We start from the raw sequence: 19,590 nt of genomic DNA on the forward strand, positions 1-19,590 counted from the left end.
TCTTAAAATATGGTGTGTTTTACAGTCATGGAAGTTCATTGTTAGCAATGCTGTTTTTATCTCAATGTATGCCTTTGGTAATCATTGTCGTTTGTTAGAATTACCCTGTGGTTATTTCCTCCCTTTCTCCCGTCGTTTCTGCTATCGAGCGGGTATGTTTTGATAAGGAAGCATTCGTTCTCAAACCCGTCGTCTTCGGGGCAACGTGTGCTACTTGCCCTTGTAAGGTCGACTGTGGCTCCGGTGTTTTTGCGCGGAACCGTGATATTAGCTGGATGCGTATCAGGGCTAGCCAGTACTTCCTGCTCTAATACAATGGAGAGGAAGTCTACTAATAGTGCTATACTCTACAACTTTGCTTTGCTTTTTGAAACCCTGTTAACCTTCCCTCCATCATTTTGTATGCCATGACAGGATCATTGTGGGTATAACATACACCCGTTTGAAACTCATTTGTATACAGTGTGGAGATATGCTTCTCTCTTGGCCAACAACTAACTATTTGATTAGTAAGGCTGATTAGTTTATTAGATTCAACACTTTGTTAGTACTCATTAGAAAATGTATTACAGTTTAAATTTATATTAAATCTTTATATAGCTTTATATAGTTATAATCAGCATGTGCGCAAAACTTCAGATTCCAACCCTGATATATTTGAAAATATTTAAACACAAAACACTATTGTATATATTTATACTATACATTTATACTTTATAGCAATTTCTTAGTAGTGTTGTGTGTTTAAATATATTAAAATCTATATTAAAAGTATAATCAAGTACTTTATATGTGCTTTTGTATGTTAGCCAACACATCAAAATCCTTGTTCCAACCCTGATAAAGAATCCAGATATATTTAAGACTCTACCTGCCGTGGCTATTTTGTTTTTGCAAACTATGCTGTAAAACCTAGAGAATTAAGAAGATTTATTGAAAAACAAATTAGTTACTAGTTTGCATAAAACTAAAGGACTGCCTTAGGAAACCACTGTGGTGTATCCTAGTGGGAGTTTACTCTCAAATACTGAAGAACTGCCCTTTGGCAAGCACATAAAGTGCTTGGCTAATGCTCAGCTAAGCTAGCTGACTTTTTCTGGGTTGTGTGTACCCAGAATCTTTTTGCAGATGTTAGGAAAGAAAATTGCCAGCAACCTTTCAGTCATGACAGTCTTTTCACACAACACATCAAAACTCTTTAAACTCTAAAATTACTTATACAAGAGTACAGTACATTATCAAGCTAAATGCTACACTCAGGGAAGGGACTCAGACGATCTAATCTTATGCTTTTCATATTATATAAAGTATGAAACTACATGGAAGTGTTCCTGTAGCTCAAGTGGTAGAGCAAGGTTGTGGGTTCGATTCCCCGGGAACATTAAATTGGTAAAAATTGATAGCCTGAATGCACTTTAAGTCGCTTTGGATAAAAGCATCTGCAAAATGCATACATCAAATTTATTTACATGGTTTGGGATGTAGAGATGGAGTTCTAAAGGGAAAAAATATATAAGTGTCCTCAAATCAGGTAAAAGAAAAATGGGAATATCTTTCGTTTTAATCAGTCACATCATTCATATCAGACTGAGGGGCAGTCATATTTTTCAGTTGTCATAAAAGCCAAAGTTATCATCAATTTACTCACTCTCTATGTTAATTTTTTTTTAGTAGAAGTAGAAAGAGGGGTATTTCGTGGATATCAGTAAAAAATAGGTTTCTTCTAAGAAAAATGAAGCACAGCAGTGAGGAGCCCCCTCACATAAGAGAAAATTGGATTGAGGAGTTGCACACTGGGAGCTCTGTCTACTAGCTTCTCCTTGCCCATAATTCAATTAGTAGGAGCTGACATCATCGCGAGACACAAGTTTTCTTTTGTGATGGCCGACCATGGCAGCACGAGTGTGTGATCAGCTGGCCCATGAGCCGATGTTGTGCCAGAGTGGCGTGTTTCTAGATGACACTGAGAGAAAAGGTGGTCAAAACAGAGGACTCAGAAAATAAAAAACAGTCATGTCTAAATGGTAACTGTCAAAAAATGCATTCCAGTGTCAATAATTGAAATTATTGCAAGGTTGTCTGCAAAATTATTATTATTAGTAGTAGTTGTTGTAGTAGTAGTATTAAATACTTGTTAGAGTAATGTATTATATTATTTATAATAATTATATTATATTTCTTAGTTCTTTAGTTATTTGTTTAATTATAATTTAAATAATAATGAAAGGTAAAATATGATTTTATCATATTAAAAAGGGGGGAAAGAGATTTTCCTTTTATTTATGTCTTTAGCTTAACACATGCCTCAAATTTTTATTGTTTTAAGGAGTCATCTGATGTGATTTCAAGTTTTCCTTTCTCTTCAGAGTGTTACAAGGTGTTCGTGAATAAATAACATGCCTAAAGTTGTAAAGATTAAAGTCTCAAACCGAAAGAGTTATTCTTTATAAAAGTTAAGACTCGTCCACGCCCTCCTAAAACACCTTGTTTAAACATGCCCCCCACATGTCTACGTCACGATGTGGGTAGATTTGCATAACACCGCCCAAATGTTCATGCAAAGAAAGAAAACGTAACTTTTTGATTTTCGCTGTTGCTGCTGGCGCCATGTTGTGGAGACGCTGTTTCATTGTGAAAATGCTGGCTGTTCTGACTCACAGTCTGCAAGTACGTTTACATATTTTTAAAGGATTTGCCACTGATGATTCAAACGCATCAAAGTTTGGCAAGGGAAATAACATTTCCGTCACACGCCTAAGGCGTTCGGCCAATCACAATGCACTGGAGAGCTGTCCAATCAGAGCACACCTCACTTTTTAGGCGATGAGCTTTGTAAAAATCTATGCGTTTCAGAAAGGCATGGCATAGAGGAAACAATAATGTACATTATGTGGAAAATGTGGCTTTTTTTTACTTTAAAATTCATAAACACATATCATTACACCAAATACACAAAATAATGTTATTTTTAGCAACATCATATGAATCATTTAATAGAACATTAGACCCAACTGCCCAAACCACAAAATCAGGCTGGTTCATTTTTACACCACTTTCTTCATAGGTTCCACCTTCTGTTCAGGGATTTCCTCTTGAACTGTCACATTTCCTTAGCTGCCTTTCCTTGGCAACACATTGCGGTTGCCCGGTATGTGAGGATTGTAATGACAATTGTCATTTCCACCTCTGTGGATGGTTTTTAATGAAAGCAGTAATGTAAATACAACAGGACGCCAGGTGCATTACATTTCCGCATCCGCTCTCCATTGCAGGTTGGTTAAGAGCTCCTCTATTGACTTTCAAAAGTAGGCCAGCGCATATTACCATGATTGTGCCCTGTTGGCTAAGATAGCTTATCAAAGTGCAAACACAAGCTCGGAAATCAACGCATGCTTGAGGAGACACCACTGTCAAATGTGCACATAAATGCTGGAATAGTTATTAAGATTTTCTTTGCATGCTTTTCCTTATGAGCAGCTCAGGAATTGACTACATCACTAGGCCAAAGTGTAGCAGCAACAGGTGTCAATGTGTTTAAGTTCAGAATGCCTTGAAGGCCTATCTATTCAGGGATAGTTTGTATTTATAAGCACACTAAAAAAGATTAGAGCAACCTGGAGGAAATCAGATGCTAAATCGGTTCTCTTACACCAGCATGATCGAGGATTACAGAGCGTGATCTTTATTTGGAAGGAAAATGAGCCCACACTGAAGTCTTGTGTTCCGCTATTGACTGGATGTATTGAGTTCAGCTGGAGTCCAATATTTCATTTCCCCAGAGTGGAATCCGAAACAGAGAGACAAGAGGCCTGGCGAGACCTTGGTTGGAGCTGGTTCTGATTTGGGAAACATTCTGATCCCGTGAGTCAGGCGGCCCCACAGACACACATTCAGGCCAGAGTCAGTCACGAAGGACTTGGCAACTATCACTCCAAGCTGATTTAGTGTCCTATTCTGAAATGCTTTGAACATTTCTCCCCTTTCTGAAAAAGCTATCTTCAGTAATCTTTAGTGGAATACAGCTTAACTTAAAAGGACAGTTCCATTTTTTACTATTCAAATATATATATTTTATTGTAGTAGTAATAATAGTGCTTAAGTTAAAAAAAAGTAAAAATACTTCAGATCATTTTTGGACTTTGGTGGTTTCCATAAGTAATGAACTTCCTGTTTTACTATGTCATAAAACTGTACTGTAGAAGTTGCATCGAGTAGGGATTTTTGTTGCCAAAGACCCCCATAAATTACAAATTCTGCTTGCCAAGGAAATATATAATAAATAAATGTGTAATATATGTTACTCTGGATCACAATTTTTTTTTTCGAAATTGAGATGTATACATCATCTGATAGCTGAATAAATAAATAATAAACAGACAATATTTGGCCGAGATACAACTATTTGAAAATCTGGCATCTGAGGGTGCAAAAAAATCTAAATACTGAGAAAATCGCCTTTGAAGTTGTCCAAATGAATTCTTAGCAATGCATATTACTTAGCAAAAATGAAGCTTTGATATATTTACAGTAGGAGATTTACAAAATATCTTCATGGAAAATCATTTTTACTTAATGATTTTTGGCATAACAGAAAAATCCCAATGACCCAATACAATGTTTTTTGGCTATTGCTAAAATATACCCCAGTGACTTAAGACTGGTTTTGTGCTGCAGGACCACATATATCTAGTATATGGAAATAAAGTTTTAAAAAATCGGGTAAAATATAAGTAGTTTAGAAATTGTGTTTTGCACAATACATACTGATCCAAAGCCAATTTTTAGATTAATACTTTTTTTTTATCCTAAGAAATTTTCACGGATTCCCCCCAGAGCTTATTTTTAACATTTCTGTTTTAGCATGTCAGTAATAGAAAACAAATACATGTAGTTACTGCATTTTTACCATTCTGATTTGAAAGAAAACCATTGCAGTCTAGTATGTAGGTTCTGTTTGGATATTGTTGCTTTGATGCCAAGTGGATTTGGAATTCCTTTGGTAATGCATTGATAAATTACCATTGATAATCTTCATTTTGTTTTATTTAAATGTACAGTCATACCATATTTCAGGAAGCTGGCAATATGCAGCCCAATTGCTCAAGATTTTGATTATCAGGTGTGAATTTCAATTTCAATGATTTATTCTTCTTCAGCTTCAGTATGCTATACTGACAGAATTTACAGGAAGTGCGCAACAGGAAGTGGCGAGCACAGTATGTCTGCATAGTGCAAATCTAAGAGAAGATTGTTTCCTTGTTAGTGCTTGAACACCTGACACTCATACTGACCTGACTTGGCAAGTCAGAAAACATTTGCACCTGCGTTTCTGTGTTTAAGGATAAAGAAAGAAAAAAAATTACTGGAATTTCTGCTCTTCTGAATCTCTCTATGTGTATGTATGCATGACAGGAAGAAAGAGTTTGTGTGCTCACTTTTATGTGGCAATAAATCAATGTCTCCTTCTCTGCTGAGTACAGAGATATATTTGTGTGGGTGTCTTATCTGTCCCGGTCTCTTTATAATCTCAGTGCGACTGCATATTCACGTTGTTCAAAGGCAAACCCTGTGCCCCGTTTCAACCGATAATATGAACCACTGGCATTGACTGCTTTGCAGGTTTGTCTGGGGAGAGCTAAATAAAAAGCCAAACAGCTGACCGATAATTTTAAAACGGACAGAACTTGGCACGGACATTGTTTTTGAGTTTCCAGTCTTGTTGCCAGCCCAGGGAATTCCCTGATGTGCAGCCTAATGGTTGCATAAGAAGCAAAAACTGTCAATCAATTGAAAAATGTAATCATATAGTGTTTAAATGATACGGTGAGTAATTAAACGAATGAATCACAATTAATCAATTATATCAATATTTGCTTTAAAAAAACTTAAATGTATACATACACTACACTACACTGTAAAAGTACATTTTAATTTGTGTGTCAAATTAAATCTCCCTTGACTAAAGTTTATTTTTACAAATTGTTTTTTATTACAAATCAGCACAGTGTGGTGATGCACACTGAACAAATGAACAATAAAACAAAAACAGTCATTGAATAGTGTCATGTCTAGTTGGGGATGTAGAACAACAACAATTGAACATGAAAGTTGTACAGTATGTCACCACAAAGTTAAATCTTGACATATCATATTAGCATATTAGTGGTCATGGTAGACATGACACCTGAAAGGCATGAGTTAATTTTTGTAATGACTGTTATTATTATTTTTTTTCAAGTCAAAGGAGATTACCTTCTGTTTTTAAAGTATTTGATATGGAATTCCCCATAAAAGTAAATGTATTTATTATGATGTAGCAATACGTGATACTGTCATTTTATAATTTTGATCATAATGCTAAACGTTTTTCTTCAGGGCTAATGCTTTGGAGCATTTGGGTTTGTTTCCACCTGACTGCTTGTGTTATACTTAGTACGTGTGAGACCTGCTGAGCTAGTGATGAGCTAATGACAGGTCTGGGCGCTCTCTCTGTCTCCTGCTAACCACACTCACACATTCTTGACATCTGTCAGCAGAAAGCAGCACTGTCTACACCAGACATGAACCAACACGAGGCCAATGCTCAAAATGAATGTATAATTAGACCCTAGTTTTTGCTGGACTTTTGGGACGTTGTGAGGAGCACTTAATATGTTATAACCTTTTTTTTTTCAAAACTGCTTTGAAATCCTGCAGGAAGTTATGGCATCACACATTTGTGTTATTTGTTTTTTAGTCTTTTTGACGTCTGATTATCTAGAGCAGGCTGGAAAAAGTCTTTTGTGTATTTCAACCAGAAGAGAAGCTCTCACGTGTGTCTACATCTGAGTCATAGCAGCCGTCTTTTTGCTGTCTTTTCCTGGGGAGTTTTCCATTTTAAAGCACAGAGGACGATTATAGTGGCATTTTAGTTCTGCTTTGAAAGTTGTTCGTTGCTTCTGCAGGCCTACAGGTTCTGTCATCACACTGAAATCAGACTGCAAACTCACAAATCAGCTAAAACGCAAATTATTTTAAAATTATGCTGATTCACCAACTTTAGTTTATTGCTCCACCATGTTAATAATTTAGTTGAACCAGTGTTCTTTTTAGAATTTATTTAGATTATTTATTTTATCTCAGTCATTTTTTATATAATTTTTTTGTTTTTGTTTTTTTTTAGTTAAAATCATTTATATGGTTTATATATGTGTTTCAAAATTGTGGTGTCAAGTGTGGTGAACTCTGTGAAGACGTGTGACCAGTAGAAAATCCTGGTCATGGTGTGACCTCTAAATAAAAAGAACATAAACACCACTATCTAAACTATCTAAATGCCACTTAAGAAACATCAACTGTATACCTCAAACTAGCCCAATTATAAGAGACTTTCATTCATTCAATTCATTCAGACAACCCACCTTCTAAACAGTTCTAAAATGCCGTTGTTTTAATGTTGTTTTCACATCCGTAGTTCTGATAAAGAACTGAATCTTGATTCCCAATGCTGATTCCTTCAGTAAATCTTGGATGCTTAGAGATGGAATGAGAGAAGGAAGGAGGGGTCGCAGTCACAGAACAGTGTGGCCTTTCAGACTCCTTGGAGGAAGGGATGGAAGTAAGGAGGGAGAGAAATAGAAATGGAACTCTGTGTCCTTGGCTTGTGGACTGCCCTGAACACATGACCTCCATCTGCTTGTGCAGCTTACAGTGACACGCACACTCACTCAAATACACACATTAGCATATGTTAGTGTGTCACGTAAAATCTCTAACATTTTAATGTATACTCAAATAGACATATACGACCACGCACCTAATCCAGACCTGAAATATACTTCATGCAAGTATGCAGACACGAATGTTTGGTCAGCGTATTGCAAGCATGCGTACATAGCGGAATCCAACTTCAGTACTCAAGGGGGTGATAGAGTTACTCTGAAATACCTGTGCCATATTATTCAGTTGGCTACTTATAAACTTGTCAACAGTTTAACTGACTTGATCCATGCTGCTTTATAAAGGCGAAATGAAGTAACTACACTTATGGACCAAAATTGTCCATAAGAAAAAAAAAGTGATATCAAGTCAAAGTTTAATCAAAATATTCCTTTATTGGTTTAGTTGTTACAATGACAATTAACACCATACACATTAAACACATAAAAGCGAAGTTCAAAATCCATTTGTACTGTACTGTCAAAAGTAGGGCAAGCCATACGGATTTCATAAAATGTTGAATATGGCACCAGATATGGCACCAGTTTGCTGTTAGCGTCTCATTGTGCTGTCAGTAATTTTAATGGTTTAGTTTTGCCTCGTCGCACCATTCACATCCGATGTAGACGCAGTGTAGGAGTTTTCAAAGTTAAGAAAATTTGAAATTATGTACTTGTCCTTTCATTAGTAATTTCATCATTATTTAAAACATAATTGAATAAAATGAAAGTGAAATATAACTTTTCAAGGTAATAATTTCTGGGTTTGTGTTAATCATTGAAGAAGTGTATATATGAAGTTATTGTATATATGAATTACATTTTTAAGGTATTTCTGAATAAATTAATTGCTCAGGACAAAACACAAAACAAAACAAACAAAAACAGAAACATTGAAAAACATGTAATGTCATTAAACCAGTTGGGAAGGAGAAAAAAAGACGATGTTTTTCAAGCTAATGCCCACAATATTACCCCTTGTTGCAACACTGAGAATGCAAGCATACTTGCACTGCATTATACATTAAGATGAAGTATATTTCTAAATGTAAAGTCATAAGTCATAAAAAAATCAAAGAATTTGAGTTCATATACTTGGGTAGAGTATGCATACTTACGTATCCTATATTTAAGTTATTTCGCCATAATGTATCAGATGCAGATACAGTACATGTGAAGTACTTTTGTTATAAATAACCTTGAATATTCCTTTAAAGCTGTTGTATTCCTTTAAAGCTTTATGCTCTCTGTAAGATTTTTAATCAGGGGCCTTGTTTAACAGAGACATTTTAAGGCATATTTAATGTCTAGATATCCATTATTTAAGGGGGCAGTGGAGTGAGCACTGCTTTGGCTGTAGTTGAGCTCTTGGGTTTGTATCTGTGGTCTGTAGGGCTTTGTTTATTCTCTCTGGAGTGAGAATGACTGCGACTGGATCTGGTGCCAAACAGAAGTCTGCCAGAGAAGGAGTGCAGTAGGGCAGCGCTCTCTCCACCCCCAGCTTGGCTCTGTGGCCTGGCATTCCAGTCCGTTCCACACGCACACACAAACTCAGAGACTCAAATACACAACCATTGCTTCCTGAAAGACAGGAAGTGAGGCCGGCTTCCTGTGACAGTCCTCTTTCATGTGGTCACTTCCTGGTGTTTGGCTCTTGCTGTTGACTTTCTTCATTGTTCCTGCAACAGGGGCTTAAAATCGTGTGTATGTCTAAATAACTCTTTGAGTATGCAATAGCTGTACATACGACATATGTTGACACATTTGTCAGGGTTTGCACGATTATGGACGACATGGAATTATCAGGGAATTTAAAATGTTTGATGTTCTTGATTTTTTTTAAACACAGTAAACAATCTTCTCTTCTTTGTTAATAATTATTTAATGCATATGCAAAATAAATATTGGGATTTTATTTTTTATTGATTTAAGTCACTGATACAAAATAATATAATTTGAATGGAATACAGAATAATAGCAAGTTACTACAATTTTATTAATAGTATAACTGTAACAACTGTGGTATTGTGGACACCATACAATAATGTATTCCAGATTAATTTAATTAATTAATTAGATTATTTTTAAATGTATAACTCGGTTACAGTTACTGTTATAAATGTATATTGGTTAAATAACCATATGAAATGACTGAAATGTGGACAATTTTTAGCACAGCACATTAAATCACATTTTCACTATAGGTCAATTTAAAGACATGATTCAGTCGCATAGATGACACATTGTGTTCTTACATTCTAGAAATTATATAATACCATCTCATTGTGTGTACTGTTGTGGTATTTGTGGATCAGTATTGTTGCGAACCCAAGATTATAGGATCTTCACACAACAAGAATGATGGTTGGGGTTTAGAATCCCCAGACAGGAATGTGGATTGGGACACTGTAGTTCCAGAAGAGATAGGGTATTAGAAGGCTAGCTCTGATTACGTTTGAACTTTGAACAAAGTGATTAGTTGGAATGTCGAAGTTCCTGTGTTCTGCCACTAATACATCAACTATTGTCAAAATGTGTCAATTAGGAAGGAAGCTGCAGACCTGAACACAGGATGAACATGCTTTGATAACATTTGGGCTCTCTTTGTCGCTTTCTGGCCATTTGTTCTCATACTTTTAGGTACAGATTCAACTGCGATTTGGAGGAACTCAGTTGGCTTGTGCTATTTAGAGGACACAAACATACAGTGCAGCAGTCAAACAGGATAAAATGGACTCTCTCATAGCTCCAGTTTGTCATCATTCCTATGTAGCACCAGAGAGGGAACTCCTGTTTCAATAGTTCACCGCTAGTGCATGAACACTTTGATAACACTCAACAGGAAGTGGAAAAGTTTTGAGACATCTAACCATAATGCTCTTTCAGACTGTTCCCACTCAGAATGCCGAGTCCTGTCCTGGTATTCCCCAGACCCCCAGGGCTCCAAATCTCCCAAACCTCTCCATATATCCATCAGTGAATCCTCTTCTAATGTGGTTGTGGTTAAATTTGTCTTGCTACACATATTTGCAGACTGGCCAAGAGATATTTCACATGACATGCAAAGTTGTGATGCTGTTTTCAGTTCTGCAGTTTTCTGTTCAAAATTTGAGCCAGATAAACAGTTTTAGTTAGCAGAGCGAAATTACTTCAGTTGGTATTGTTCTGCTTTGGATTCATGCGTGCATACCTCTGAATTGTTGTGATTTGATTTTTATTTTTTTCTTCGCTCTGTAAATGCTAACGCACATAATGTACGTCATCATAGGATGTTATTTGTAGTTATTCTGATAATTTCCCCTTTCTGTGCCATGTGATGCATACTTCCCACAAGAATGGTGAGAGGTGTTTCCAATTGGCTGGCTTTATTTCAATTTCAAATTAAGTTTTTGTTGTTGTTGTTTTAAAAATGAAAAGTGGTTAATCCATGCGTTAAAAAGTATTTGAATGTGAAGTAAAAAGTAGTTGAAAATCTAGCTTGACGTTTTCAAAAAAACATCAAATGTGTGTGTTTTCTATTCCCAAGGTTACTCCAGTTGACTATTTAAACAAAAAAAAAGGTCAAAATATGTAATAGTTTTAAAAATGGACTGACATAGTCAAAAGTGTGTGTGAGGTTTCTTTCTGTGATACAATTTCCTTTCTTGTCAGTGGACAAGAAAATGACTTTCTGCATGTTGGTTACACCACACTGACTTGGGTGTTTCTTAATGTAAAGGCTGCTTCCTAGTAAGGTTGTATATCTAGGCTGACACATCAAGCCCCATTGAACATCATGTCAATCTGAAAAATCGCAGCCTCCTTTTTATGTCCTTTGTTATTTGTATTTTAAAGGATGCGTCAAGTGTATCCTTTGCATCCTCCAGTCACCCATTATCCTCCACTATACATTCCAGATCATTAAAAAATGAATCAGCACTGAACTTGTCTAATATAATTATCAAATGCAAAAAAAATATAGATATATTGGAGATGAAAGTATTATGTTTGTTGTTGTTAATTGATTGCATAATGCTAAACTGCTTATGATGTAAACCACTGGAAAACCACAGATAGTTGTCATTTTTATTGCATTAATAGAAAGTAAATTTTTATGGCTGTAGTTTATATTCCTTTTTATTTAAATTTCATTTATTTGACTAAGACATCGAGACATGAGACTATTATAAAATCAATTTTCAATTTTTACAAGTTTTTTTATTGACTGATTATTATTTTTGCGCTGTGACCACGAAGGTGGAAACTTTAATGACTCCGCAAGAAGACTCTCTCATTTTATTTTTTTAAGTTTAATGTTGAGGAGGACTCTCAGAAAGACAGGACTAAGACATGCAACCTCACTAGGATTACGGCTGATTTAATTTGATTAAAATATTTTTATTTCAGAGTAAGAAAGAACACATAGGTTATTGTTTATATGAATTGCATTCGAGCTTTCAAGATCTGTTTCTTTTGAGGCTGTAGGATTTATGGGCTAGATTTTCCAAAAATAAATAAATAAATGAATAAATAAATAAATGAATAAATGTGTCTCTACATGTGCTTCATAAAGCCTTTTAGTTCACAAACAACTGCAAAGACCATCTTAAGCTGCCATCACATCCTGTAACTATCCATTAACAACTCTAAATTAGACACAGGAGGCATTAGGCCAGCATTTCAAAAATCCCCCATTTTCCACCTCTCTAGGGAAAATGGTCCTAATGATTGAGATCACCATGACAACATAGGTAATGCGTCTATGCCAGACTGAATGTTTACCTGTGTTTGCCAGACATTATGGGGTGTGAGCTCATCAGACTGAAAGAAAGTACATCATTTTTACTACACTATATGTGCCCTAGTGCAGCAACTATTCATTGGCAAGAATAGAATAACAAGCATAGAAATGGCTGTATTGGTTTTCATTAAGAAAGGTTGCTATTTAAGTGATATGTTGCTAATTATGTAAGACCATATGGTAGGGCATTTTTAATAGTTATAATTTTTGGGCCCCTATAAAGTAACACGTGTCATTGGTTGAGAGCAGAAGCTGAAAGGCCAAGCCAAAGCAATGTTCTGAAAAAGTCACAGTGTTTAAGTTTTTTTGGTAAATCAACTTACGAATGGCTTACTCATAGTTGCATCTACACTTAAAACTATCAGGACACATGTCATCTTTAAAACCTTCAAATAAATCAGTTCATCCACTTTTGAAGGAAGAGTTTCATCAAGATGTATCATTGATAATAGTCAGAGCTCTGAACTTGAGGATTAGGAATGTCCTTTATCACTAAATATAGAATTATGTTTTCTTGATTCACAGCAAAACACTGAAGGCACTCTCTCGTTCTGTTTGGATAGACCACTGAGCGCAATATGTAAATATTTGCAAGAATATGTTTATAAGAATGGCCAGTGTTCAAGGAAAACTGTCCTTAAGTCTCCTTTGAATGACAGAAAATTATGCATATAGGTGAAGGAAATGGTGAGTGGATGAAAGCGGAGGTGAAGAGAAAAAAGGCTTTAATAGAAAACAGCTGCTGTGAGGATTTGCACTCTGCTGATTTACCGTCAGTGGGGAATTTACGGGAACAAGGCAAACTAAGAACATAACGCTCACACTTCTTTCTCCTTGCTGTCTCTCTCACTCCCACAGAACTCAATCAGACACAACCTGTCCCTACATAGCAGGTTTATCCGAGTGCAGAATGAGGGGACAGGTAAGAGCTCCTGGTGGATGCTCAACCCTGATGGCGGCAAAAGTGGCAAGTCGCCTCGACGCCGGGCCGCCTCTATGGACAACAACAGCAAGTTTGCCAAGAGCAGAGGACGAGCAGCAAAGAAAAAGGTAAGAGCTCCAACTAGACCTGCTGCATTCTCTTCCATAAACACTACACACTATACATTTGTACATACAGTTATTTTTCTTACAAGTTGTTTTGTTCATCTCTAACTTTATAGCTGGCTCTTCAGGGTGGTCCCGACGGGGGCGCAGATAGCCCAGGCTCTCAGTATGGCAAGTGGCCAGGCAGTCCGAACTCCCACAGCAATGATGACTTTGACGCCTGGACGGCTTTCCGTCCACGCACCAGCTCCAATGCCAGCACAGTGAGCGGCCGTCTCTCGCCTTTTATTGATGACGAACTTGGCGACTCCGATGTCCACATGGTCTACCCAGGCCCTGGGTCAGGTGCCAAAATGACCTCCACTCTCCCCAGCCTGTCTGAAATGGCTGGTTCTCTAGGTCGCAGTGGCTCTGAGAATGTGATGGAGAACCTTCTGGATAACCTCAAATTGCTCTCACCTAAGAACCAATCGGTGGGGTCCACAGGAGGGCCTGGGTCAGGATCCAACCAGTCCTCACCTTCTTCACTCATGCAGGCCAGCCCTGGTTACTCCCCCTACAGTTCCCCAGGTATGGCTGTGGTCAACCAGCAGACCCAACAAGACTATCCTAAGTTTCTTTATGGCCAGGCAGGAATGAGCAGCATGTCCCCCATGCCGATGCAGCATTTGCCAGAAAGCAAGCCCAGTTTTGTTTCTGGCCCAGGAACTATGGGCCAGTTTAACTGCACAGCTGGGCTGCTGAAGGAGCTTCTTACATCTGATGGAGAGCCTGGAGAGCTCATGCCCTCAGTGGACACTGTCGTCTCCCAGTCAGCTGGAGGCAGTGGATGTATGTTGCCACCCTACAATAGTGGGCGGAATGAACTTATGGGAGGTGCAGCATCCCACAGCCATGCCCTCTCTCATCCACACAATATGCATGGACAAGCCACATCTTTGGCATTGAATGGGCGATCGATGCACCCACTGACCGGGATTGGTCACAGCAGTGCTGGTGGATGCTTGGGAAGCGTCAAGTCAGCCATGCAGATGCAGTATGGAGGCACCAGTCATCTTGGAGGTGGGCTTCCTCCTTACTGCAGTGTCAACAGCAACGGATATGGCCGCAGCCCAGGGATGATGCCCCACCTGCAACAGCAACACCTGGAGAAGCTGCCCAGTGATCTGGACGGGATGCCTGTGGAGAGATTTGAATGTGATGTTGAGTCCATCTTGCATGATACACTCATGGACGGAGAATCGCTGGACTTCAACTTTGACCCCATGGCGACCCAGCAGGGGTTCCCAACTCACAGTGTAAAGACCACCACCCACAGCTGGGTGTCTGGGTAGGAGCTATTTTTATTAAAAGTATAATATTTTAACAACCCAACAATATCTGAAGTCCAGTAACTGTTCATAATTCCTTTTTCAGTATTGGTTTAAAATATATGTTTAAACACTTTGACTTTGTGTAGATGATATGTGTCTTCTGTGACGTTTTTGTTTTTATTTGTATTTTTACAGGTAAAAAAACTCACAACTGGAAAACAGCAGCATGGAGCGGCTCTCCACACACATCCAAACCCTTTGTCAGGGAACGTAGCCCCCATTATTCATTTACTTTCTTCAGCTGAGATACGACCTCGCGCTACAAGCACACTGGCTCAGTACAGAGCTAAATTGCAAGGATGTTTTCCTCAGACATTGGGACTCACATTCAAACTAAGTGCCAAACCAGGTGCCTGTGCTCCATAGCCAAATTGACAAGCTTTATTATGCTGCCTTCTTCTTGCTGTAGATAATCAGTCGTCAAATCAGGGCAACGAAAACCTGAGGCCCTTACATCTGCTGCAACAAACTTACCAATGTCCAAACCAATTTTCAGTAATGATTTTACAGCTGCATTTCCATTAAGGAAAAACTGTGATAAGGTATAACCATCAAATCCAACACCAGGCAGCACACCTCAAGTTCATTCGACACACCTCAGAAAAGTAACTCCCAAGGTAATAGCTCATTCCTTGTTGTGTTGTCAGTTCAAAACCCTACTCTGCAATTTTTGCTGAGAGTAACACATTCATGCTGTGTTTCATGGGGACTCCATGATTGGCCTTATTGGGATGAAGAACTGGAACAGCGGTAGGCAGGAATGACTGTAAATAGATTTATTTAGAAATAGTCCTGCACAAAACATGACCTTGGAAATGTTAGGGAAATTGGTGCGGACTAGTTGAACTGCGTCACATACAGAACATCATTACACTTTCATTTCTGTCTTGTAACACTTTTCATTCTGTCTCAGCATTTGACGTAGGCAAGATGTACTACATTTCTAAACAGTGTGTAACTATTAACTGGTGTACAGAGAGGTTACACAATGATATCAACAATCAGGGCAACCGATTTAATGTTGTTTTGTAAATCTGAGAGAACTGGACTTGACATTTTACATTTTGGCAGGCTTACATGGAATAGTGTTTCTCATCTGAATTATATACATCTTTCCACATTTTTTGTAAATACATGAAATATATTTCAAAAACATATAAAGTAGAAATATAAGAAGGTTATTATACATAGAAGTTTTCTTTTTCCTTTTGTATTATCACAGTTATTCTTATTGTTGTTTATTATTGGCTTCAGTTTGAGATATTTTTATTATTATTATTTAAAGAAATAGTTCACCCAATAATGAAAAGCTTATAATTTACTAAAAGTATACAGTAACTTATTTTTTCTCCAAATCAATGTATTTATTCTGTGAAACACAAAAAGTGACATTTTGAACAATATCATGGCTGCTTCTTCCCATGCAATGAAAATTAATAGAGTCTGTCAAGTCTTTTGAACTACAAAAATATTTCATCTTTGACATTTGATGGCAAACACCATTGTTTTTTGTGTGTCTCAACGCCATGTTTGTTTAGGAAGATTTTTGTGAAAAATGACAAATTTCGATTGACCCAATACTTTCATTTTTTCGTTGTATGGGAAAAGGCAGCCAGGACATTATTAAACAAAATTAATTTGTGTGTCATGGAAGAAAGTAAGTCACACAGGTTTGGAATGACATGCAGGCAAATAAATGCTCCCAGAATTTGAATTATTTGATACATTACTTCTTTTATAGTGCATTTTTTCCCTTAGATTTTGGGTTTTTAAAATCCAGAACTTTTTTAAGGGTAAGGGTAAGACACCTCCTCAAAATTAAAATAAATAGACAAACTGTTGTATTTGCTCTTCATAATTTATCATGGGGCCGTACACCACCAAAGCCTTTAACAGTGGTTAATGTAGTTTAAAGCTACAGCGCTAGGTGACCACTGTATTGAATCTGTTGCTGTAGTAAAGCTACAGTTCTCTGCCTTTAAGAAAGTGTAGACACATTGACAACATTATTTGGCTGAAGGAAAAGTGCTGTGGTTGTATCATGTCACAGTATATTATTTACACTTGTATTATATTTCTATCTTAATTCACATCTCTCTCGAACTGCAGGCACTGTGATGTATATGTTTTACAAGTTTGTGGTGATTTTCAATGTCTGTGGTGCCTCAACTTTTGTTTTTCATTTCAGTTTGATGTTCCCTTTACCAAGAATTTCAACAGTTTATGTTTCTTGCACCAATGTGCACTACTAGACTTAAAAAGTTTTCAAATTGGCCAGCAGAAATTACTGATATCTCAGACAAAACTCAAAATGGTTTCTTGAGTACTGTTATAATACAAAAATGCTGAAATGTTTTGTAGAAAACTAAAATATATTAAGTTCTCAATTTTTTAAATATTAAATGCTTAATGTTATTAGAGGTGTTCTTGAAGAACATTAACACTGTTTTCTAACCAGGCGGAATATGACAGGGCAACAAGCCACAAGTTACTTGTTGGTGCTTTGGTTTCTGTTCCTGTGTAGCCCCACCCATTGCAAAATCCCATTGGTCCAAAATCCCGCTCTATATAACTATATGTAACACAAAATATGATTGGCTGTGCCATAATTGTAACTTTTTAGTATGGACTGACAAATTTCTTGTAACGCCTGGTTCGGACACAGTGAGGTTTAGTCATGAGAAGAATGCCAGACGTTTGTTTACTAAAACAAACTCACGTCATTAAATTGTTATTATTAACCTCTGACCCATACTGTTTCACTCAGCACAAGAAGAAACCAGATTACATTGTGCCCAATTATCATAAACATGCATTTGCTTTGTGAATTTAGCAGGTGACCCCACCTATGCACATCCATGTACTTTAATGATTATTAAGATTATTGTCATCTCCAATATGTTTTTACGATGACAAGATATTTGATATTTCATGTTTGATAGAGCTGTGGAGTCATGTTAATGTCACAGATGTTAGTTCATAGTTCTGAAGAATATGAAGTATATTTAGAGTAGAAGATAATTTACACGCACAGCTTTTTGTACATTGTACACTGTTATTCTTGTATTTAGCAGCAGTTTGTAAAAAGAAAAAAGAAAAAAAAACATTTGAAAAAAAAAACTAATAATGATCATTGAAACAAATCTGGAAGAAAATTAAACTGTTTTTCTACAGATTGTGGAGTTTGGACCAATTTTTAATGAAAAAAAAATCAATTAAAATATTGCACTTTTCTGTAAATGTAATGCATTCTCCTAGAGAGATGAAGAAAGTCAAGATTGTCTATTTTGAAAGAAACTGTTAAATTTCTTAACTTATGTGCAGAAAAGATTTGATTCACAATCAAAAAAGTATAACTAAAGGTGCAATTTGTTTATGTAGTTGAGAAAGTAATAATCTATAAGAGAGAAATTATATTGTTAAGCTGACATACCAATACTGACATATGTATATTATATCTTTATTCTTTAAGTTCATCAGCAAACATTTTGTGAAATGTGAGGCCATAGCGCTCTGATTTTGTTCTTTATGCCGATGTTGTGCTTGTATTCATGTACAAGAAACATGCTGCCGCTGTAAAAAGCCATGTGTATATAAATTATGTTATATAAAGAAGAATGTGGCTGTCTCTTTATTCAATCACAAGGAAGCTTTGATGGCTTGTGTTAAATGTTAAAACCAATGTCTAAAAGGTACAGTAAAGGTATGTAACAAACCTTGTTGAAAAATGTCAAACATACATATTTAAGTGTATTATTATCAGAGATATCCACTCATTTTAGCAGATTTATTGAGTGTAAGTCAGTAGCAATGAAAGAGTAATGCCAAGCTGTCATATATATCTTCTGTCATATAAGGTCAGTTGCACTTTTAAATAATTATTTCAATCTCATTTTGTTTTTCATAACTCAGCCAGAGGATGAGTACCTAAACACTGAATCAAACTGCATATAGCTAGTCTTTAATAACATGAATATAGAACCATCATATATTAACATCACTTTTTCTCTTTGCTGATTTTGCCATCATTTGGAATTCGCTTTGGATAAAAGTGTCTACTAAATGACTAAATGTAAATATTTATTTACCATTATTAATGTCCAAATTCATATTAAAAAATGTACAATTATAATTTTACATTCAACTTCTGCTTTTATACTTACTTTTTCAATTTTACTTTTAACTTTTAATTTAAATGTTAACGCAAGAAGAAAAAAATAATAATTAAAAAATTTACTTTAGTTCCAGTTCCAAACATAACTCCTTTTTTTCAACACATCTTTCATATCTTGGTTCAGGGATTGGTCATAGAATGTTCTTGACTATTATCAGTGGTCTTGAAGATTTTGTGTTATAAAATACAGGTGAATCTCAAGAAAGTAGAATGTAATGAAAAAGTTTATTTATTTCAGTAATTCAACTCAGATTGTAAAACTTGTGTATTAAATATATTCAATGCACACAGACTGAACTAGTTTAAGTCTTTGGTTCTTTAAATTGTGATGATTTGGCTCACATTTAACAAAAACATACCAATTCACTAACAAATTAGAATATGGTGACATGCCAATCAGCTAATCAACTCAAAACACCTGCAAAGGTTTCCTGAGCCTTCAAAATGGTCTCTCAGTTTGGTTCACTAGGCTACACAATCGTAGGGAAGACTACTGATCTGATAGTTGTCCAGAAGGCA

The 19,590-nt window shown here is 36.4% G+C and overlaps 1 protein-coding gene across 3 annotated transcripts in view; it reads left to right on the forward strand.

Annotated features, from left to right (window-relative positions):
• The window catches only part of foxo1a (forkhead box O1 a), a 36,594-nt gene extending 18,082 nt beyond the window's left edge, over positions 1–18,512 (forward strand). Inside the window, exons 2-4 of one of the 3 annotated variants that reach the window (XM_026282807.1) lie at positions 13,336–13,527; positions 13,641–14,857; positions 15,035–18,512. In XM_026282807.1, coding sequence (XP_026138592.1) covers positions 13,336–13,527; positions 13,641–14,857; position 15,035 — 1,410 coding nt within the window. In that variant the 3' untranslated portion in view covers positions 15,036–18,512. Of the gene's footprint in view, positions 1–13,335; positions 13,528–13,640; positions 14,859–15,032 lie in introns of those variants that run through there. The other 2 variants (XM_026282806.1, XM_026282808.1) reach the window with 2 other exon arrangements.
• The last annotated feature ends 1,078 nt before the right edge of the window (positions 18,513–19,590 follow it).

This window comes from Carassius auratus, chromosome 15, assembly GCF_003368295.1.
Source record: "Carassius auratus strain Wakin chromosome 15, ASM336829v1, whole genome shotgun sequence".
NCBI classification, from domain to species: domain Eukaryota; kingdom Metazoa; phylum Chordata; class Actinopteri; order Cypriniformes; family Cyprinidae; genus Carassius; species Carassius auratus.